This window comes from Choloepus didactylus, chromosome 13 (genome assembly GCF_015220235.1).
Source record: "Choloepus didactylus isolate mChoDid1 chromosome 13, mChoDid1.pri, whole genome shotgun sequence".
Lineage (NCBI taxonomy): Eukaryota > Metazoa > Chordata > Mammalia > Pilosa > Megalonychidae > Choloepus > Choloepus didactylus.
The window spans coordinates 15,934,999-15,959,222 of record NC_051319.1 but is presented as its reverse complement, the minus strand read 5'-3'; the positions used below and the strand labels follow the sequence as shown (position 1 = coordinate 15,959,222).

The window sequence follows — 24,224 nt, the reverse complement described above, 5'->3', positions numbered from 1 at the left end:
CAAAACCCTCAGAAGATAATGTAGGGAAACGCCTTCAAGACCTAGTAATAGGAGGTAGCTTCTTAGACCTTAACACCCAAAGCACAAACAATGAAAGGAAAAAAAAAATGGATAAATGGGAAACTCTCAAAACCAAAAAGCTTCTTACCTCAAAGGACTCTGTCAAAAAGGTGAAGAGGCAGCCAATTCAATGGGAGAAAATATTTGGAAACCATATATCTGATAAGAGATGGATATCCTGCATATATAAAGAAATCCTACAATTCAACAATAGTACAAACAGCCCAATTATAAAATGGGTAAAAGATATGAAAAGACATTTTTCTGAAGAAGAAATACAAATGGCTAAAAAACACATGAAATAATGTTCATCTTCACTAGGTATTAGGAAAATGCAAATCAAAACCACAATGAGGTATTATCTCACACCAGTAAGAATGGCTGCCATTAAACAAACAGGAAACTACAAATGCTGGAGAGGAGGTGGAAAAATTGGAACTCTTATTCATTGCTGGTGGAATGTATAATGGTACAGCCACTGGGGAAGACAGTTTGGCAGTTTCTCAGAAACCGCCTATTGAATTACCCTATGATCCAGCAATTTCACTTCTCATTATATACACAGAAGATCTGAAAGCAGTGACATGAACAGACATTTGCACACCAGTTTCACAGTGGCATTGTTCACAACTGCCAAGAGGTGAAAGCAACCCAAGTATCCTTGAATAGAAAAGTGGACCAAGAGGTGAAAGCAACTCAAGTATCCGTGAATAGAAAAGTGGATAAACAAAATGTGGTATATACGTATGATGAAATACTATGTAGCAGTAAGAAGGAACAAGGTCCTGAAATACATGACGACATGGATGAACCTTGAAGACATAATGCTGAGTGAAATATGTCAGACACAAAAAGAGAGATTCTATGTTGTCGCTAATATGAACTCCTTGAACAATGTCAAATCAGTGTCTTATAATGTAGAATATAAGAGAACTAGAGACAGACAGAAGATATTGAAGGGGGAATGATTATCTAATATGTACAGACACTTATGTTAATGAGGGTGAACTTAGAGGTATGGGAATGCACAGAGGTGATGATAGTTCGTTAACGGAATCACAAGTATCAGTGCTGCATTGAGGTGAAGATGATTGAAAGGGGTTGTTTAAAGGTATGTATCCCACAGATTAGCACTACAAATATAAACAAGTGCTTGCAGGATCTACTTCTAAAGGTATGGTACAAAGAACAACAGAATAGTATATGAGAAAAACTACCTTTTGCATATTATAGACTATATTTAACAGGAATATCTCACTTACCACACAAATACTAGGGATAAATAATTAGGGGCTAATAGGAGCTTTGGGGTGTTTTGGGTTATGAGAATTGTTTAAAATTGAGAGTGGTGATGATTGTGAAGACTGTGATCTAAGTGAAGATAATGTGAGACATTATCTTGAACAGAATATATGCCATGTGAAATTAAGAATCCCCTACTTAGTAAGTCAAGCCCTTGATCTTGAGGCTTGCTCTATGAAATTTATGGCTGTAAAGGGGAGGCTAATCCTACCTACAATTAAGCCTAGGAATCATCTCCAGAGAACCTTTTGTTGCTCAGCTGTGGCCTCTCTCTAAGCCCAACTCTGCAAATAAATTCATCACTCTCCCCTCTACATGGGACATGACTCCCAGGGAAGCGTATCTCCCTGGCAATGTGGGACACAACTCCCAGGAATGAGCCCAGCCCTGCAATCAAGGGATTGAGAATGCCTTTTTGACCAAAAGAGAGGAAAGAAAGGTAACAAAATAAGGTTTCAGTGGCTAAGAGATTTCAAATAGAATCAAGAGGTTATTTTTATGCAAGCTCCAGCTAGATATTCCAAATGGCCACAGTATGCTGAGGCCTAACCAACAGTAGTCCCCAAAATACTCAAGAATACCTAGGTTTCAATCTGAGACTCTAAAAGTTTCACTCATGAAGTTTACTTTTCAGAAACTTAAATCCTCCAGTGTGTTCCTATGCCAGATAAGTCCCAAAACCTAGAGGGAACAGCCTCTCCAAGAATATCAACCAGATGCATCCCCTTCCCCATAATGTTGACACCCCTTTTCAATATGAATAAGTTAGGGTGGTCACTGCTCAGGTATCCCTGAAGATTGAGAAAGTGATCAAAGGAGAATAAGGGGTAGCAACTGGCAAGATGGGATTTAATAACGGATTACAAACACTGAATCTTTATATAAATATTTTTTTCTTTTAGTTTCTAGGGTACTAGAATAGCTAGAAGGAAATAACTGACATAGTGGAACTGTAACATAACAAGCTTCAAAATTTGCTCTATAACTACTTGTTACATCATACTTTTGAAAATTATCACTTTTCTGTACATATATTTCACAATTTTTTAAATAATATAAATATATATATAATCTTTGATATGTTTTGAATACATAGATCAGGAACTCTTTTCAAGGATTCCTCTCCCTAGCTTAAATAATATCCCATCAGACCAGGCAATGCGGTTACTAATAAGCACCTGTAGATTCAGAAAAATGTCAGTCTTATACAAAGATGAAAATCAATTTATCTTAACTTTCTCAATTTTATATATTTTTTCTGATGGTTTCTGTTACCTCTTCTTTTAGTGCATGTTTCCTCTGTTCCAAACAGATTTCTTTAGCTCTCATCATCTGCAAAGTCTCCTTAGAAACTGCATACTGGAGTTTTTCCATACGTTCAGCAGCTGCTGCCCATGATGCTTTACCAAATTTCTTCTGATCTGCTCGCATTCGATCGTACACAGCTATTAATAATAATTTTAAAAAGTCATTAAGACATAAACAACTTGATACTAAAGAATTTAAAAATCTTAGATTTCACTCCCCACACAAAGATAAGCACACAAATCCTTTTCCCATGATAAATTACCTATAATATCTCTAAAACATAATTCAACAATATCTCAGATTCTCTCTAATGTCTTCAATAGCAATTATAAATTATTATCCTGAGAAATAAACTTTTGAAGATGAAATTGAGCTGTCAGATTAATTTTTTAAAAAGTTTAAATGCTCTTTCACAAGTCCAATGTTACTAACTTTCAAAAATTCTAGAAAAACTTGATTCTGTGAAGATAAATACTTTCTACTGGATATGTTAGCTAAAATCAGTCAATACTATTTAAGATTACTTAAAACTGTTTAAATCTATATTCCCAGTTTTATCATTCTGAGTCCTCCAAAAATATTGTAAGGACATCATATAGAGAGAAATCCTAGAGATATGAGATTTATGGTAAAATTATATTGCATGGAGCTTATTCTGAAAAGATAAGAGTTGGAGTGCTATAATCAAGTCCCAAAGAAGATACACTCCTTCCCCTCAAAATAAGGAAGGATTTTTTAGTTTGTCACAATACAGACCTTGTTCAAAAGGTAAGTCCTGGCAGTCATGTAGCTAATATCTTCCAGTTAAAGGAGTTTATCACTGATAGCAGTACAGCTCATCTTAGGTCTTTATACAGTTAATGATTAACAATTATATGATTAACCCAACAAGCCTTATGCCAAACCATTTCAGAGTACTTTAAGAAATTATAGACACACTTTAAGTAATCATAAAGGAGGTAGACAATTTGACTAGCACAAATATAATCTTTCAATCAGTACATATTCACTATTAGTTTTTTTTATATGTTCAGAGATAAGTGATAAATAATTTTGTATTACTACCATGTACTATTCATCTTTCCCAAGGAAGTATATCTCAATAACCTCTGCTTCAGAATTTTATGGAATCTTTAAAGTTATTTTATAATACATGCACACTTAATTAAAATTGTAGAAACTTATAATAAAAAATGGCAGTTCCTTACCCTCATCTCTCCCCCACCTTCAAGTCCACTGCCCAAAGGTAACCAACTTTAATCACTTATGGTGGTTACCTCCAAAAGCAAATATTGCTATTTCTTGATTTATCATCTTTAAAATAATCTATTGAGTTCCTATTAGGATAGACGAAGAATATGCTTCCTTAGAATTTCTACTCCCAATATACTTATATCATTTCTGTTGGTTTCTTTCTTTTTCTTTTTTTTTTTTTTTTTTTTTTTTGGTAACAAATGCTAATAGAAGGTAATGTTTTTAATTCACAATCTCTCTTTGGCCCTCAATTTTAGGGTTTTCAACAAATAATTAAAAATCTACTTATGTGAATATTAAATATGCTTTTGCCATTTTTTATTTCTGGCCATCTTTTAAATACTATTTTATAAAATTAATGCAACCACAAAATTGACATAGTAGTGCACTGCAGAAGAAAAACAGCAGGATCTAAAACAGCAGGATCTTTGGAAATAGATAGCTTTGCGTTAAATTCCCAGTTCCAACCATTCATGGGCTATAACTTTTGACAAGAGACTTAACTGTTCTTAGACTCAATTTCTTCTCTGGTAAAAAGGGTAAGGAAATAATAGTGCATGTCCAATCATAAAGGCTACTATGGGTATTAAATGAGAGAATGATAGGTGTTGAATGTCTCTCCCACTTCATAAGATAACATTAATCCAGTAAATGGTCCGTTTTGTGTCATTCCTTCTCTCATGCACACACCCCAATCCCTCACATTTATATGATGCTATATAATTTTAAAGCACTTTTCCATATGTTATCTCTATTTAGCTGCCCATCAATCCTAGAGAATAGTCAAGGTATACATTATCAACATCTGTACAGACGTGAGAAATTGAAAGGTTCTGTTAACTGAAAGCTAGGTCACACACCTGTAGTAAGAGTTAAAACTAGTACCCAATTATTTAAAGTCCTACTTCACTCCTACTACCATTTTAACCAGGCCCTCTCTCTTGTTCCCCACTTCAAAACTGTGTCAGGGGACGAGCTCTTTCCTAACTCAGTCTCAGGTTGTTACTCACCACAGGTGCCAAGCAATACTCTGTCTTCTAACATCTTTGGATGGAGCCTATTCTTATCTTTACTTGTTCACTTTACTTGGAATTATTTTTAAACAAATCAGAAATAAGAAACTAATAAAATTATGAATGTAGGATATTTGGAATAAACCTAAAGTAAATTCTTCTCTCCTTTTTGGTGGCATGAGTAAAGATTCTTGCTAAGGATGACCATTTACATTATTAGAACATCAACTCTGCTACTACAGTAATATTCTATGATCATCAGCATATTTTAAAAAGCTCTGAAGATGGCACAGTCCTGCTGTTTACAAGGTATCATGTTAAATCTATGGCAAATAAAAAGGCCCATTTAAGTTTTTTTTTTTAAAGCTTGGCAGTGATACATTAAAATTAGGTTACACCTGGCTTTCATATGGGGAAAGAAATAAAAGAACGGTCTGTCTTACTCCTCTTCTAAAAAGAGAAAGTAGAAAGTTACCTTCTGATTGGGAACATATAGGAGGACTATTACTCTCTCAACAGCATAAAACCATACAGAGCTCTTCATTCTGTTTCTCCTGCATGGGAGGAGGGAAACAGATGCTCAGAAAAGAAAACTTAAAAAGTCAAACAAACTAAATATCTCTCCTTCCTTGGGCTCAAAGGTTCCTTGCTAGGATAAAAACACTAGAATTGAGATATAAAGAAGTCTAAAATGATTTCGATGTGAAGCATTTGGAACCCTAGAATGATGTTCATCAGAAAATGTGTTACCTGAAATTGGAGAAGCAGAGAATAAATAAGAGCAAGAATAAAAATTGATTTTTATAGAATCATTAGAACTGACAAACTAAGAACTACATGTGAAAATATATAAAAGACAGAATCATCGCAGTTATGTAATAAATCATATATAGAAAAAAAGAACAGAGGGGCAAATATCAAAGTGGTTGATTCAGACTGATGGGATTACAGAAATTTTCCTTATTATTCTAATATTCTAAATTTTCTATAATGGCTATATGATATATTTTTTTTAACCCACAATGTAAAGAGAATTTTTAAGACATAGTTAGAGTCCATTTAGAAAGCCGATTCTGAACAAAATAGAATAAAAACAGCTTACAAAGGAAAAGATCACCTTTAAAAGTTGCTTAAATCACAACAGCCGAAAGGTGGAAACAACCCAAATGTCCATCAACAGACAGATGGATTAAAAAAATGGAATAACACTATGGAATCACACTCAGCTTTGAAAAGAAAAGAAGTCCTGATACATGCCATTACATGGATGAACCTTGAAGACATGTTGAGAAAAAAAAGTCACACAAAAGGACAGCTATTGTATGATTCCATTTATATGGAATAGTTAGAATACGCTAATTCAAAGACAGAAAGTAGATTACAAGTTATTAGGGGTAGAGAGTGAGGGAATAGGAAGTTAGTAATCAAAGGGTATAGGGTTTCTGTATGGGGTGATGGGAAAGTTCTGGGAATGGATAGTGGTGAGGGTAGCACAACATTGTGAATATGATTAGCTTCACTGGAAACTATGCTTAAGAGTGGCTAAAAAGGGAATATTTATGTCATATTGTGTCTCCACAGTTAAAAAAAAATTGCTTAAAGGTACTATTTTAAATATATTTTTTTAATTTTTACATTATCATACAGTAAAACTGACTTTACCCCTTTTGTTATACATTTCCATGAATTTTTACACATGTATGGATTCATATCATTGCCACCACACTCAGTTCTTTGAATTTTAACACATCTATGGCTTTATGTAACCACCACCACAATTAGGATACAAAACAGTTCCATCACCCCCAAAACTCCTTGCTATCACTTTATAGTCACACCTTCCACCCTACCCATAAACCCTGACAACTACTTATCAATCCTCCGTCACAATAGTATTTTCTGTTCAAGAATATCATACAAATGAAACCTTGCTGTGTGCAACATTTTAAGACTGGTTTCTCGCAGCATAATATCTCTGGGATTCACGAGGACTGTTATATGCATCAGTAGTTCATTCTTTTTTTTTTTTTTTTAAGTTTGTTCCTTTTTACTCCTAAGTAGTTATTTTATTATATAGATATACTACAGTTTGCTTATCCATTCACCCACTGAAGGACATTTGAATTGTTCAGACTTTTAGCTATCATATCTAAAGCTTCTATGAACATCTGTATATAGGTTTTCATGTGAATATAGTTTTCATTTCTCCAAGGTAAATATCCAAGAATGGGAATGCTGAGCAGGATGTTGAGTTTATCTTTAACTTAATAATAATCTCCAAATTTATCTTCCAGAGTGACTGTACAATCCTGCACTCCTACCAGCAATGTACACGAGTTCCAGTTACTCTGCATCCTTGCTAGCATTTCAAATTTTCAGGATTTTTATTTTAGCCATTCTAACAGGTATGCAGGTATCTCATTTTGGTTTCAATTTGCACTTTCCTAATGAATAATGATGTTGAACATATTTTCATGGGTTACTTTCATATCCTCTGGTGTACTCTCAGCTCAAGTCCTTTTCCCATTTTTCAACTGGATTATTTGTTTCCTTATGTTGTGTTTCGAGAGCTCTTTATATATACTGTATACAAGTTCTTTGTCAACTATGTGATTTGCAAATATTTTCTCTCAAATACAACCTTATTTTTGTATCCTCTTGACAGTTTTTAATTATGATGAAATCCATTTTATCAAATTTTTCTTTTATAATTGGTGATCTTTATCACTTTTTTCTTTTACAATTTTTATCTTGCTGTCATTACTAAAAACTAACTCCAGGTCACCAAGATTTTCTTAAGTTTCCTTTTTGGAAGTTATGTGTCTTTACATTTTACATTTAGATCTACTATCTATTTTTTAGTACATCTTTATATAAGGTGTAATATTTAGGTAGAGGTTCATTTTTCTGCTTATGGATGACTAATTGTTCCAATACCATTTGGTGAAAATAATTATCCTTTTCCCATTGAATTGCTTTCTCATAGATTAAATGGCCATATTCGGAGAGGCAGGGCAAGATGGCAGATGGTGAGGTGTATGTTTTAGTTACTCCTCCAGGAAAGTAGGTAGAAAGCCAAGAACTGCGTGGACTGGACACCACAGAGCAATTTGACTTTGGGCATACTTCATTCAACACCCATGAACACGTCAAACTGCTGAGATAAGCGAAATCTGTAAGTATTTGCGGCCAGGGGACTCGCGCCCCTCCCTGCCAGGCTCAGTCCCGTGGGAGGAGGGGCCGTCAGCACTGGGAACGAAAAGGGACAACGGCAGTGGCAGCTCTTACCGGAAATTCATTCTACTGATCCAAACTCCAATCACAGATAGTCTGAGACCAGACACCAGAGAATCTGAGAGCAGCCAGACCAGCAGAGAGGAGATAGGAATAGCAAGAAACAGCAAGAAAAGCCCAAAAAGAAAAGCAGAGGCTTTTTGGAGTTCTGGTGAACATAGAAAGGGGAAGGGCAGCGCTCAGGCCCTGAGGCTCATATGCAAATCCCAAAGAAAAACTGAGCTCTCTGCCTCCTGGACTTTTCCTTAAAGGCCCTAATTGCTTTGTCTCTTACCATTTCAATAACCCGTTAGATCTGCGAGCAGGGCCCTTTTTTTTTCTTTTTCTCAAACAATTACTCTAAGAAGCCCAATACAGAAAGCCTCAAAGACTTGCAATTTGGGCACATCAAGACACGAGGAGAACTAAGAGAGCTCTGAGACGAAAGGCAATAATCCAGTGGCTGAAAAAATTCACTAAACACAACTTCCCAAGAAAAGGGGGGCGTCCACTCAGCAGACTGGGAGCCTCACTACACAGCCCCGTAGCACAGAACCACCCTGGGGGGACGGCACTCACCTGTGACATAGCACAGTCAATCCTCAACAGAGGACCAGGAGGTGCACGGCCTGGAAGAGGGACCCACTCGTGAGACTCAGGGGCCATACCAAGGACTTGTGGGTCAGCGGCAGAGACAAACTGGCAGGACTGAACTGAAAGATTAGACTATTGCAGCAGCTTTAAAACTCCAGGAACACAAGGGAGATTTGACTGTTAGAGCCGGCCCCCCTCCCTGACCACCCAGACACACGCCCCATATACAGGGTGGGCAATACCAACTACACACACAAGCTTGGTACACCAATTGGACCCCACAAGACTCACTCCCCCACTCACCACAAAGGCAAAGCAGGGGAGAACTGGCTTGAGGGGAACAGGTGGCTCTTGGATGCTACCTGCTTGTTAGATAGAGAAAGTGTACTCCAGAAGCTGTAGATCAGACAAATTAGAGATAAGGATTTCAATTGGTCTACAAATCCTAAAAGAACCCTATCAAGTTAAGCAAATGAGAAGAGGCCAGAAACAACAGAAAATTTTAAAGCATATGAAAAAACCAGATGATATGGATAACCCAAGCCCAAGCACCCAAATCAAAAGATCAGAGGAGATACAGTACCTAGAGCAACTAATCAAAGAACTAAAGATGAACGATGAGACCATGGCACGGGATATAAAGGACATGAAGAAGAGCATGGAAGAAGACATAAAGGACATCAAGAAGACCCGAGAAGAGCATAAACAAGACATTGTAAGACTAAATAAAAAAACAGATGATCTTATGGAAATTAAAGAAACTGCTGACCAAATTAAAAAGATTCTGGACACTCATAGTACAAGACTACAGGAAGCTGAACAACGAATCAGTGACCTGGAAGATGACAGAACGGAAAATGAAAGCACAAAAGAAAGAATGGGGAAAAAAATCGAAAAAATTGAAATGGACCTCAGGGATATGATAGATAATATAAAACGTCCTAATGTAAGACTCATTGGTGTTCCAGAAGGGGAAGAAAAGGGTAAAAGTCTAGGAAGAGTATTAAAAGAAATTGTTGGGGAAAACTTCCCAAATCTTCTAAACACCATAAATACACAAATCATAAATGCCCAGCGAACTCCAAATAAACCCACTCCGAGACATATTCTGATCACACTGTCAAATACAGAAGAGAAGGAGCAAGTTCTGAAAGCAGCAAGAGAAAAGCAATTCACCACATACAAAGGAAACAGCATAAGACTAAGTAGTGACTATTCAGCAGCCACCATGGAGCTGAAGAGGCACTGGCATGATATATTTAAAATTCTGAGTGAGAAAAGTTTCCAACCAAGAATACTTTATCCAGCAAAGCTCTCCTTCAAATTTGAGGGAGACCTTAAATTTTTCACAGAAAAACAAATTCTGAGAGAATTGGCTAACAAGAGACCTGCCCTACTGGAGATACTAACGAGAGCCCTACAGAGAGAGAAACAAAGAAAGGAGACAGAGACATGGAGAAAGGTTCAGTACTAAAGAGATTCGGTATGGGTACATTAAAGGATATTAATAGAGAGAGGGAAAAATATATATCACAAACATAAACCAAAGGATAAGATGGCTGATTCAAGAAATGCCTTCACGGTTATAACGTTGAATGTAAGTGGATTAAACTCCCTAATTAAAAGATATAGATTGGCAGAATGGATAAAAAACAATGAACCATCAATATGTTGCATACAAGAGACTCATCTTAGACACAGGACACAAAGAAACTGAAAGTGAAAGGATGGAAAAAAATATTTCATGCAAGCTACAGCCAAAAGAAAGCAAGTGTAGCAATATTAATCTCAGATAAAATAGACTTCAAATGCAGGGATGTTTTGAGAGACAAAGAAGGCCACTACACACTACTAAAAGGGGCAATTCAACAAGAAGAAATAACAATCATAAATGTTTATATACCCAATCAAGGTGCTACAAAATACATGAGAGAAACACTAGCAAAACTAAAGGAAGCAAATGATGTTTCCACAATAATTGTGGGAGACTTCAACACCTCAATCTCTCCTATAGATAGATCAACCAGACAGAAGACCAATAAAGAAACTGAAAACCTAAACAATCTGATAAATGAATTGGATTTAACAGACATATATAGAACATTACATCCCAAATCACCAGGACACACATTCTTCTCTAGTGCTCACGGAACTTTCTCCAGAATAGATCATATGCTGGGACATAAAACAAGGCTCAATAAATTTAAAAAGACTGAAATTATTCAAAGCACATTCTCTGACTAAAATGGAATATAATTAGAAGTTAATAACCATCAAAGACTTAGAAAATTCACAAACACCTGGAGGTTAAACAACACACTCCTAAACAACCAGTGGGTTAAATAAGAAATAGCAAGAAAAATTACTGAATATATAGAGACGAATGAAAATGAGAACACAACATACCAAAACCTATGGGATGCAGCAAAAGCGGTACTGAGGGGGAAATTTACAGCACTAAATGCATATATTAAAAAGGAAGAAAGAGCCAAAATCAAAGAACTAATGGATCAATTGAAGAAGCTAGAAAATGAACAGCAAACCAATCCTAAACCAAGTAGAAGAAAAGAAATAACAAGGATTAAAGCAGAAATAAATGACATAGAGAACAGAAAAAACAATAGAGAGGATAAATAACACCAAAAGGTGGTTCTTTGAGAAGATCAACAAGATTGACAAGCCCCTGGCTAGACTGACAAAATCAAAAAGAGAGAAGACCCATATAAACAAAATAATGAATGAGGAAGGTGACATTACTGCAGATCCCGAAGAAATTAAAAAAATTATAAGAGGATACTATGAACAACTGTATGATAACCAACTGGATAATGTAGAGGAAATGGACAATTTCCTGGAAACATACGAACAACCTAGACTGACCAGAGAAGAAATAGAAGACCTCAAACAACCAATCACAAGCAAAGAGATCTAATGTGTCATCAAAAAGCTTCCCACAAATAAATGCCCAGGGCCAGATGGCTTCACAGGGGAATTCTACCAAACTTTCCAAAAAGAACTGACACCAATCTTACTTAAACTCTTTCAAAACATCGAACAAAATGGAACACTACCTAACTCATTTTATGTAGCTAACATCAATCTAGTACCAAAACCAGGCAAAGATGCTATGAAAAAGGAAAACTACAGCCCTATCTCCCTAATGAATATAGATGCAAAAATCCTCAACAAAATACTTGCAAATTGAATCCGAAGACACATTAAAAAAAATCATACACCACGACCAAGTGGGGTTCATTCCAGGCATGCAAGGATGGTTCAACATAAGAAAATCAATCAGTGTATTACAACACATTAACAAATCAAAAGGGAAAAATCAAATGATCATCTCAATAGATGCTGAAAAAGCATTCGACAAAATCCAACATCTGTTTTTGATAAAAACACTTCAAAAGGTAGGAATTGAAGGAAACTTCCTCAATATGATAAACAGCATATATGAAAAACCCACAGCCAGCATAGTACTCAATGGTGAGAGACTGAAAGCCTTCCCTCTAAGATCAGGAACAAGGCAAGGATGCCCGCTGTCACCACTGTTATTCAATATTGTGCTGGAAGTGCTAGCCAGGGCAATCCGACAAGACAAAGAAATAAAAGGCATCCAAATTGGAAAGGAAGAAGTAAAACTGTCACTGTTTGCAGATGATATGATCTTATATCTGGAAAACCCCGAGAAATCAACGATACAGCTACTAGAGCTAATAAACAAATTTAGCAAAGTAGCAGGATACAAGATTAATGCACATAAGTCAGTAATGTTTATTTATGCTAGAAATGAACAAACTGAAGAGACACTCAAGAAAAAGATACCATTTTCAATAGCAACTAAAAACATCAAGTACCTAGGAATAAACTTAACCAAAGATATAAACGACCTATACAAAAAAAACTATATAACTCTACTAAAAGAAATAGGAGACCTTAAAAGATGGAAAAATATTCCATGTTCATGGATAGGAAGGCTAAATGTCATTAAGATGTCAATTCTACCCAAACTCATCTACAGATTCAATGCAATCCCAATCAAAATTCCAACAACTTACTTTGCAGACTTGGAAAAGCTACTTATCAAATTTATTTGAAAAGGGAAGATGCCTCGAATTGCTAAAGATACTCTAAAAAAGGAAAACGAAGTGGAAGGACTTACACTCCCTGATTTTGAAGCTTATTATAAAGTCACAGTTGTCAAAACAGCATGGTACTGGCACAAAGACAGAGATATAGATCAATGGAATGGAATTGAGGATTCGGAGACAGACACCCAGATCTATGGCCGACTGATCTTTGATAAGGCCCCCAAAGTCACTGAACTGGGTCATAATGGTCTTTTCAACAAATGGGGCTGGGAGAGTTGGATATCCATATCCAAAAGAATGAAAGAAGACCCCTACCTCACACCCTACACAAAAATTAATTCAAAATGGATCAAAGATCTCAATATAAAAGAAAGTACCATAAACCTCCTAGAAGATAATGTAGGAAAACATCTTCAAGACCTTGTATTAAGTGGCCACTTCCTAGACTTTAAACCCAAAGCAGAAGCAACAAAAGAAAAAATAGATAAATGGGAACTTGTCAAGCTTAGAAGTTTCTGCACCTCAAAGGAATTTCTCAAAAAGGTAAAGAGGCAGCCAACTCAATGGGAAAAAATTTTTGCAAACCATGCATCTGACAAAAGACTGATATCTTGCATATACAAAGAAATCCAACAACTCAATGACGATAGTTCAGATAGCCCAATTATAAAATGGGCAAAAGCTATGAAAAGACAGTCCTCTGAAGAGGAAATACAAATGGCCAAGAAACACATGAAAAAATGTTCAGCTTCACTAGCTATTAGAGAGATGCAAATTAAGACCACAATGAGATACCATCTCACACCAATTAGAATGGCTGCCATTAAACAAACAGGAAACTACAAATGCTGGAGGGGATGTGGAGAAATTGGAACTCTTATTCATTGTTGGTGGGACTGTATAATGGTTCAGCCACTCTGGATGTCAGTCTGGCACTTCCTTAGAAAACTAGATATAGAGTTACCATTCAATCCAGCGATTGCCCTTCTTGGTATATACCCGGAAGATAGGAAAGCAGTGACACAAACAGATATCTGCACGCCAATGTTCATAGCAGCATTATTCACAATTGCCAAGAGATGGAAACAACCCAAATGTCCTTCAACAGATGAGTGGATAAATAAAATGTGGTAAATACACACGATGGAATACTACACGGCAGTAAGAAGGAACGATGTCGTGAAACATATGACAACATGGATGAACCTTGAAGACATAATGCTGAGCGAAATAAGCCAGGCACAAAAAGACAAATATTGTATGCTACCACTAATGTGAACTTTGAAAAATATAAAACAAATGGTTTATAATGTAGAATGTAGGGGAACTAGCGATAGAGAGTAATTAAGGAAGGGGGAACAATAATCCAATAAGAACAGATAAGCTATCGTGGGTAAATTTAACGTTCTGGGAATGCCCTGGAATGACTATGTTCTGTTAATTTCTCATGGGTATAGTAGGAACAAGTTCACAGAAATGTTGCTATATTAGGTTACTTTCTTGGGGTAGAGTAGGAACATGTTGGAAGTAAAGTAGTTAGCTTAGGTTAGTTGTCTTTTTCTAACTCCCTTGTTATGGTCTCTTTGAAATGTTCTTTTATTGTATGTTTTTTTAAATTATTTTTAATTTTTTTTAATTTTTCATACAGTTGACTTAAAAAAAAAACAAGGAAAAAAATATGCAGAGCCCCCTTGAGGAGCTGGTGGAGAATGCAGGGGTATTGGCCTGCCCCACCGCGAGGGTTGCTAGCATGCCCACAGACATAGGGGACTGGTGGTTTGATGGGTTGAGCCTTCTACCACAGGATTTGCCCTTGGGAAGACTTGCTGCAAAGGAGAGGCTAGGCCTCCCCATAATTGTGCCTAAGAGCCTCCTCCCGAATGCCTCTTTGTTGCTCAGATGTGGCCCTCTCTCTCCAGCTAAGCCAACTTGGCAGGTGAAATCACTGCCCACCCCACTACGTGGGATCTGACACCCAGGGGAGTGAATCTCCCTGGCAACGTGGAATATGACTTCTGGGAAACAATCTAGACCCGGCATCATGGGATGGAGAGCATCTTCTTGACCAAAAAGGGGACGTGAAAGGAAATGAAATAAGCTTCAGTGGCAGAGAGATTCCAAAAAGAGCCGAGAGGTCACTCTGGTGGGCACTCTTACCCACAATATAGACAACCCTTTTTAGGTTCTAATGAATTGGAATAGCTAACAGTAAATACCTGAAACTATCAAACTACAACCCAGAACCCATGACTCTAGAAGATGACTGTATAAAAATGTAGCTTATGAGGGGTGACAATGTGATTGGGAAAGCCATATAAGACCACACTCCCCTTTGTCCAGTGTATGAATGGATGAGTAGAAAAATGGAGGCAAAAAAAAAAAAAAAGGCACCCAGTTTTCTTTTTTACTTTAATTGTTCTTTTTCACTTTAATTTTTATTCTCATTATTGTTGTGTATGTGGTAATGAAAGTGTTCAAAAATTAATTTCAGTGATGAATGCCCAAGTATATAATGGTACTATGAACAACTGAATGAATGCTTTGTGTGACTGCATGGTATGTGAATATATATCAATAAAAATGAATTAAAGAAAAAAAAAAAAAAGACCAGGGCTTCTGAACCTCAGCACTACTGACATTTTGGGCCAGATAATTCTTTCTTGTGTGGGGCTACATTGTGAAACACAGGATGTTTAAAAGAATCTCTGGCCTCTACCAAATAGATGCCAGTAGCACCTCCTGTAGTGTGACAACCAAAAATGTCTACAGACACTGGCAAATGTCTTTTGGGTAGCAAAACCGCCCTGAGTTGAAAACAACTGCTTTAGACATTTAATACGGTAGACTGCATTGATTTATTTTCAAATACTGAACCAGGATAAACTCCAAATGGTTATGTTTTTTTAAAAATATTGCTGGATTCAATTTGCTAGTATTTTGTTGAGGATTTTCGCACCTATGTATACTGGGATGTTGGTCTGCAGTTTTTCTCTCTTTTTTTTTTGGACTGTGTAATTCTGGTATCAGGGTACTACTGACCTCATAATATAAACTGGGAAATAAGTGCTTCTTCCTCTTCTATTTTCTGAAATGGATTGTGTAGAGTTGGTATTATTTCTTTGCCAAATGTTTGGTAAAATTTGCCAGTGAAACTATATGAGCCTGGAGAATTCTTTTTCAGATGATTTTTTACTACACATTCAATTTCTTTAATAGTTATAGGTCTATTCAGGTCATGTATTTCATCTTGAGTTAGTTACGGTAGTTTATATTTTTCAAGGAATTATTGAATTTGTTATTTGTTGCACAATAAAGAATTGGTTTTGTTTTTTTTTTAATTTTGAAATAAATTCAAAGTTACATGAATAGTTGCAGAAACAATAATAGCCCCATACACAGAATTCCATCATACCCTGACCCCCCTCCCCCAATAGCTCAATCCACCAACTTTAACATACTGTCACATCGCTATTTCTTTCCCTCCCTATCATCCATCATCTATTGCTGTCTTCTGAACATATGAGAGTTAGCTGCACACATCCTTGAACATACACTATAATTCAAGTATTTTCCATGAACAAGAACATTCTTTTATGTAATTCCATTAAGCACACCTAAGAAGTATAACAGATTCAACAATGATACAAAGCTTACATTCTGTATTTCCTTTTCCTTATGTCTCAACTGTGTCCCTTCGAGCCACCTGTCCCCCACCCTCCAATCTCATCCAAGTTCATCCTTAGCATTCAAATGTCATCTAGTTAGACTGTCTTTTTTTTTTTTCTTTTTTCAGTTGTGGAAACATATATACAGCCTAAATCTTCCCATTCCACCCCTTCCCTAGCATTCCATTAGTGGGATTAATCACATTTCGAATGATGTTATGCTCTTGCCCACCATCCATTACTAGAAATTTCCCTTCACCTCAAACAGCAACCCTACACTCCTTTCTTAACTCCCCATTGCCCCTTCCCCCATTTCTCTTAACCCAAACTCTACTTTTCATCTCTATGGTTATATTCTCTGATAATTTCTTTGTGTTTACTGTGGGGCTTAAAATTAACTTCTTAAATCCCTATCAATCTTGTTTTTCTTTGATACCACCTTCACTTCAATAGAGCACATAAACTATGTTCCTATACTCCTTCATTCCCCCACCTTTATATAGTTGTCTAAAATTACATATTTTACATTGAGTTCAAAACCACTGATTTGTCCTTAGAGTTTGTGTATTTTTTATCATGTAGGAAGTAAACAGTGGAGTTATAGTTCAAGAATTATTGACTTCTATTTGTATTCCATTGTGGTTGGAGAATATTCTTTGAGTATATTCAATTTTTTTTTTATTTAAATTTGAGGCTTGTTTTATGTCCCAGCTTATGGTCCCTTCTGGAGAAAGATATGTGATCACTAGAGAAAAGTGAGTGTCCTGGTGATTTGGGATGTTAGGTACTATATATGTCTGTTAAAATTGTCTATATCTCTTTCTCCTTTCTTTGTCTCTCTGTTGGTAGGGCTTCCTTTAGAATCTGAAGTAGGGCAGGTCTTTTATTGGCAAAGTCTCTCAGCATTTGTTTGTGAAAAATTTAAGCTCTCCCTCAAATTTGAAGGAGAGTTTTGCTGGATAAAGTATTGTTGACTGGAACTTTTTCTCTCTCAGAATTTTAAATATGTCATGCTACTGCCTTCTCGCCTCCATGGTGGCCGCTGAGTAGTCACTACTTAGTCTTATGTTGTTTCCTTTGTATGTGGTGAATTGCTTTTCTTTTGCTGCTTTCAGAACTTGCTCCTTCTCTTCAGTATTTGACAGTCTGATCAGAATATGTCTTGGGGTGGGTTTATTTGGATTTATTCTATTTGGAGTTCGCTGGGCATTTATGCTTTGTGTGTTTATATTGTGTAGAAGGTTGGGAAGTTTTCCCCAACAATTTCTTTGAATACTCTTTCTAGACCTTTACCCTTCTCTTCCCCTTCTGGGACACCAATGAGTCTTAAGTTTGGATGTTTTATTTTATCTATCGTATCCCTGAGATCCATTTCGATTTTTTCAATTTTTTTCTCCATTCTTTCTTTTGTTCTTTCATTTTCTGTTCTGAGGACTTCTAGGACACTGAGATGTTGTTCAGCTTCCTCTAGTCTTGTATTGTGAATATCCAGTGTCTTTTTAATTTGGCCAACAGTTTCTTTTATTTCCATAAGATCTTCTATTTTTTAATTTACTCTTGCAATGTCTTCTTTGTGCTCTTCTAGGGTCTTCTTTATGGCACTTATATCCTGGGCCATGGTCCTCTTGATGTCCTTTAAATCCTTTGCCATGTTTTTGTTCTTCGATTGTAGTTCTTTGATTAATTGTGCGAGGTACAATGCTTCTTCCGAAATCTTGATTTCTGTGTTTGGAGCTGGATTCTCCATATTGTCTGGTTTTATCATACGCATTAAGATTTTCTGTTGTTTTTGGCCTCTTGGCATGTGTTTTGCTTGACAGGGTTCTTTCAAGTTGTAACAAAAAAAAGGATATCGATCTAATTTTTCAGAGACACAGTTTGGTGATGTACACTTTAACTAACCAGCAGATGGCGTCTGTGAGTCACCTATATCTCTCAAGTCAGTTCTCAACGTTTTTTCCGCAGTGTGTGGGGAGATGATTCTTGTGGGTTCAGTTGGAGAATTCAGTTTAGGTGTGTTGCTGGAGCCGTCCGCCCTGAATGTGGGGCGTGTGTATGGGTGGCCAGGGAGGAAGGGCACTTCTACTGTTCAAATCTCCCAGGTTCCAGGAGATTCAAGGCTGCCGCAAGGTCTAAGCCTTCATTTCCGTTCAGCCCCAGACCCCCTCTCTCGCTGTCCCACAAACCACCATACTTGGCGTAGCCTCCCTGGGTTCTCCGAGCAGGTCCCCCCTCCCAGCTGCAATCCTCCAAGAGCTCAGCCGAGGGAATGCCGTGCTACGTCACCAGTGTGCGCCGTCCCTCAAGGGAAACCCTGGGCCGCCGGGCTGTGCCACGGGGCTCTCAGCTCGTTTCAGAATGCAGAATGTCTGAGGCTGTCTTTACTGCAACGCTTTGTGGGCTGAGAACAGCTGAGGTTTTCTCCAGAGGGAGCACGCGAGGGACAGAAATACTCCCAGGTTCACCCATCAGCCAGAGATAGCACCCGATTCTCTGGGCCCCCTATCCTGAGACAGATATGTCCCGATTCTCCCAAGGTCAGTTGTCACCAAAAGCCTCTGTCTGCTTGTTGAGGATTTGCTGTCTGTACTGAGCAGTTAATATTAAAACCTCACTTGGAGCTGGGCTGAGAGAGTGCACCACACGGCTTCCGTGAGGGAGGGGCTCTCGGCTCTAGGTTCTCGGCTCTCAGAGTGGGTCCGCAGTTTTACTTACAGATTTTATGCTGTAATCTCGGGCATTCCTCCCAATTCAGGTCAGTGGATGTTGAGTGTACGGTCACGTTTGTCTCCCCACTGTTATTCCAGGTTATTTACTGTTTTTTTTGTTCATTTATGAATTGTTCTGGGGGCGACTAAGTCTTCCACTTCTTTCTATGCCCCCATCTTCCCAGAATCCCCCGAATTGGTTGTTCTTAGTTCCTTGTTCCTGGAGATACCCTCTTAACCTTTGGAATTTCCACCGATAGAAGTGTCTTTTCTTATTAATGATGGACCCTTGACCACTCTTGATGGTTTATACCAACAAGATGACTCAGGATGGGACCAGCCATACCAGAAAATCTTAGGGTAGTATTAGGGAGAGGGCTGGCTACAGCAGAAAGACCAACCATGTGGGCTTCCAGCCACATCATATCAGCCCAACTTTCAAGGAGGGAAGAGGGGCTGGAGATTGAATTCAACCACATGGGTACTGAGTCAATCAATCATGACTATGTGATGGGACCCCAGTTAAAACTCTGGACACAGAAAGCTTCTCTGATTGATAAAATATATTGATGTGTGAAGAGGTTGAGGAATTATTTCTCTATGGAGACCCTCCCAGACCTTGCCCTGTGTGTCTCCACTCATTTGTATCCTTTTCATTTGTATCCTGTTCACTATAATAAAACTGTAATTGTAAGAATAGCACTTTCTTGAGTTTTGTGGCTCACTCTATGCCCTATGTCTCTATTCATTAGTATCCTTTTCACTACAATAAAACTGTAATTGTAAGAATAGCACTTTCTTGAGTTTTGTGACTTATTCTAGGGAATTACTAAACCTAAAGGGATGATAGGAATCACTGAATTTGTAGCCAGCTCATCAGAAATGTCGGTGGCTGAGGACCCCCAAAACTTATGACTGGTGTCTAAACTGAGGGCAGTCTTGGTACTGTGCTTTAACCTGTGGAATCTAACTCCAGGTAGTTAAGAATGAAAACTATTGTAGTTGGTGTCAGAAGTCATTGCAGTATGCATTGTGTTTTTTTTTTTTGGTAGAATACACTTATTATCCTTTTAATGTCTACAGGTTTTAAGGTAATATCCTATCTCAATGTAGCGTATTTTCAAATGAAAAACATTTAAATAATTTGAAATGTACATAAATGTATGTGAAAGAATACAAGACAAAGAATGTTGAAAGAGTAATAGATTTTATGTGACTTTTAAAATGCCTTAATGTTGTCATGCTATCTTCCTAATAAAAATGGGGGTGAGAAGGCAAGTAATACGGTCCAGTTAAAACTTTCTATGCTGATACTGCTATCTGCTTAGACAAATATCACATTCCAGGAAACAAAAGATGTGGCACATCAGCCTTAATGGCTAAACCTCTAAAATGAGTTTAAAAAGTAGCAATAAGCATCTTGGTTAGATATCATTTCAAGCACCTATAGAAAGTCACCCATGTGAATATCAAAACCAACAGGCATCAGTGAGTAAAACGTATCTTAAAAGAATTAGGGAAAGCACTTACATACAAAACCTAAATATTAACTACAATTCTACGTATCTAAAACAAATATAAAACCTAAGAAGCAAATCACTTTTTTCTTTATTCTTCAAAAAGTAAAAATCACATATAATTACTCAAAAAGTTATATCATAGCTATCAAATTTCACTTTATATAGACATAAAACATTTGAGTAAGCATCTTAACACATTCTATACCACATTCAGCACCAAAAGAAGAACAAAGGGTTAAGGGTTAAAAAATAAAGTTCAAAAGTTGTCAAAGGACCCACTTTAACTCCTTTCACAGTAACAAAAATAAAACATACAACGTGCAAAAAATGAACTGAACAAAAAATGTGTAGAGCCCTAGATTAAAAAACAACAAAACTTTCCTGAAGAAAACAAGACTTGAATAAATGACAACTTATACCAACACACTAATTTTTCAAAATATCATATTAACATAGAAATAAACAAGGCATTATTCTTCTCTATTAATGTCACAATTCTCTTGTCAAATTCTAAAAAGTGCTGTAATTTTTATCAAAATTGCATTAATAATATAATTAATAATATAATAAAATAGCATTAATAGAAATAACTTAAAATTTTAAAGGATTACATTACTCTTAGGGAAGAATAATTAATAACCAAGAAAATTCTGAAAAATGATAATGATAGGGGGTGACTTGAGCTGGGTAATAAAATTCATTATACAGCGATAATAATCATAAGAACAGAGACGATATATCACTGGAAAAGAAAAGAAAGTCCAGAAAGAAATCCAAGTATATAAAAGATTTTTAGTGGGTAAATTTATTAAAATAACTTTTAACTATTTGGAAAAATTTAGAAATTTATTTCAGAAAATACAAAAAATTAAGAAACAGAATTTAAAGATTTAAAAGGAAGAAATCATTCTTTAAAAGCAGATGATTTGGGCTTGACTTAATCTGATTTGAGATGGTTGAGTAAGATGCTTCAAGGCTCCTACACCCCACAGAAGCTTTGAACAACCAATAAGAACTCTCTGAAACATCTTTCTAAAAGCTCCAGAAAATAGTTCAAGGATTGCAGTAACAGGGCAAGCAATGAATCAAGAAAAAAAGCCACTTAAAAGCAGGATTTCTAGGATATCTAGGGGCCCTGGCTGGCCCTACCTCCATCCCCTCACTGGCTGGGCAGGGAATCAGCTCACATTCCCAGTACAGATTTACGGTCCAGAAGAAAAAAGAGAAAAGAGGCAGAGCAAATATGCAAATAATGACTGAAAATTTCCCAAATTTAACAAAAGAGATGAATATACACATCTAAGATGCTCAACAAATTCCAAACAGGATAAACCCAAATAGATCCACACCACATCATGATAAATTCCAAACAGGATAAACCCAAATAGATCACAACACCAATAATCAAACAGTTGAATGCCAAAGAAGGCAGTGGGAAAACATATTTAAAGTACTGAAAGCAAAGAACTGCAAACCAAGAATTGTGTATCTGGTAAAACTGTCTTTCAAAAATGAGGGAGAAATCAAGATATTCCAGATAAACGAAAGCTGAGGGACCCCGTCACCACTGAATAGGCCCTACAATAAACGCCAAAGAGAGTTCTGCAAGTTGAAAGGAAAGGATGCTAGACAACTGACTAAAGACACATGAAGAAATAAAGACCTCCAGAGAAGGTAATAACATGGGTAATCATTGATGCTAGTACTATTGTACTGTTTTTACTTGTAACTCCACTTCTTACTTCCTACAGGATTTAAAAGGCAAACGCATCACTTCTTGGCCTGTTGGTTAAGAGCCAGTATAAAAGGCAAATGCATAAAATGTAATGATTAATCAATGGTTTTGGACTCATAATGTATGAATATGTAATTTCTGACAAAAACCACATAAAGGCGGGGGAATGGACAGGCACAAGAACATATTCATGCATGCTATTGAAATTGTTAAGTTGGTATCACAACAAACTAGGCTCTTAGAGTGTTAAACTTAAGATCCATAACCACAAAGAAAATAGCAGAGAATATAAAACTCTGAAAGAGACAGAGCAGAGTACAGGGTACCAGCAGTGGGGAGCAGAGGCAATGGGCAGTTACTGCAACATGAGTTTAGGGTTTCTGCTTAAGGTGAAAGAAAAGTTACAGTAATGGATGGTGGTGGAGAGGGAGGGGAATGCAACATTATGAATCTGATTAATCTGAAATGGTAAGCTTGGGAAGGGTTGGGATAGGAAGATTTATGTGGCATATATGTTTCCACAATTAGGAAAAAAAGAAGAGAAACTAAAGATATAATGACAATAATTAAATTCAATACATGACAGTGGATGGGATCTAAGAATGGAAGAGGTTCAAAAGGACAGTATTGGGACATGAGAAAAAAATGAAACAGAATATAAGCTTTATATCAATGTTACATTTCTTGAACTTGATAACTGCATTAAGGTGATTACACAAGTGAATATCCTTATTCATAGGAAATGTACATACCAGTACTATGTGTTCAAGGAGCATGAATGTGTGCAACCTGCTCACAAATGTTCAAAAAATAGTTAGAAAAATAGAATGATACAGAAATGGTGGCAAAATGTTAAAAATGGAGGATATGGGTATCCGGGGGAGTGAGGATGTGGTGGAGTTCTCCAAATGGATTTGTTTTATTTTTGCAAGTGCTGTAAGTTTGAAGCTATTTCAAAATACAAAGGAATAAAAAAAAAAAACAAAACTGATGGTTTCGAGAAATAATTTACATAATAAAATTAAACAATCTAGGAATAGGTATTTCCAACAAATGACAAGGAGTTACTATATAACTATAATGTAAACATATGACAAAACGGAACTCACAGTTCAATAAAAAGAGATAAACACCCCAATAAAAAGTGGGCAAAAGATATTAACTGGAAAAAAAGGATATGCAAATATCAATTATTACATAAAAACAAAAAAGATCAACACTCAGTAATATACAAAAAAATTCAAAACTTAAAAACATGAAACTAGTTTTCATTTATTGAACTGCGAGTTTTATTTTTTTAATGATAATGCCAAATGTTGATAAGAAATCAAAGAAAGCACTCTCATACAAGACTAGCATTCTGAAGCGGTAAACTGCTTCAAGTGACACTTTTAAGAAAATATGGATTTGCTAAACAATAACCTGAATGCTAAACTAAATTAATGCCAGATAGTTATACAGGTCAACAAACAGAAAGATAAGCTAATAAACAGCAATGATTTTAAACTACATATCAAGGGGTGATGGAAGTATTTCTGTGGATACCTGAGGCTGGGAATTGGAGAGAATGGAACTAGGAATGGGTAAATCAAGAGGGTGGGGCCACCCTTAACCAGAGCAGCACCCTTCTTCATATTCCAAAATGTTGGAATTCTATAAAGTTTTCATTTGAAGAAACTGTGTTGTTGCCTTTTTATT

The 24,224-nt window shown here is 36.6% G+C and overlaps 1 protein-coding gene across 1 annotated transcript in view; it reads right to left on the bottom strand.

The window, feature by feature from the left end:
- JMY (junction mediating and regulatory protein, p53 cofactor) overlaps positions 1-24,224 on the bottom strand; it is a 169,093-nt gene that overhangs the window by 49,316 nt on the left and 95,553 nt on the right. The window contains exon 4 of the mRNA XM_037801231.1: positions 2,638-2,807. Within this exon, the coding sequence (XP_037657159.1) occupies positions 2,638-2,807 (170 nt within the window). The remainder of the gene's footprint in view (positions 1-2,637; positions 2,808-24,224) is intronic.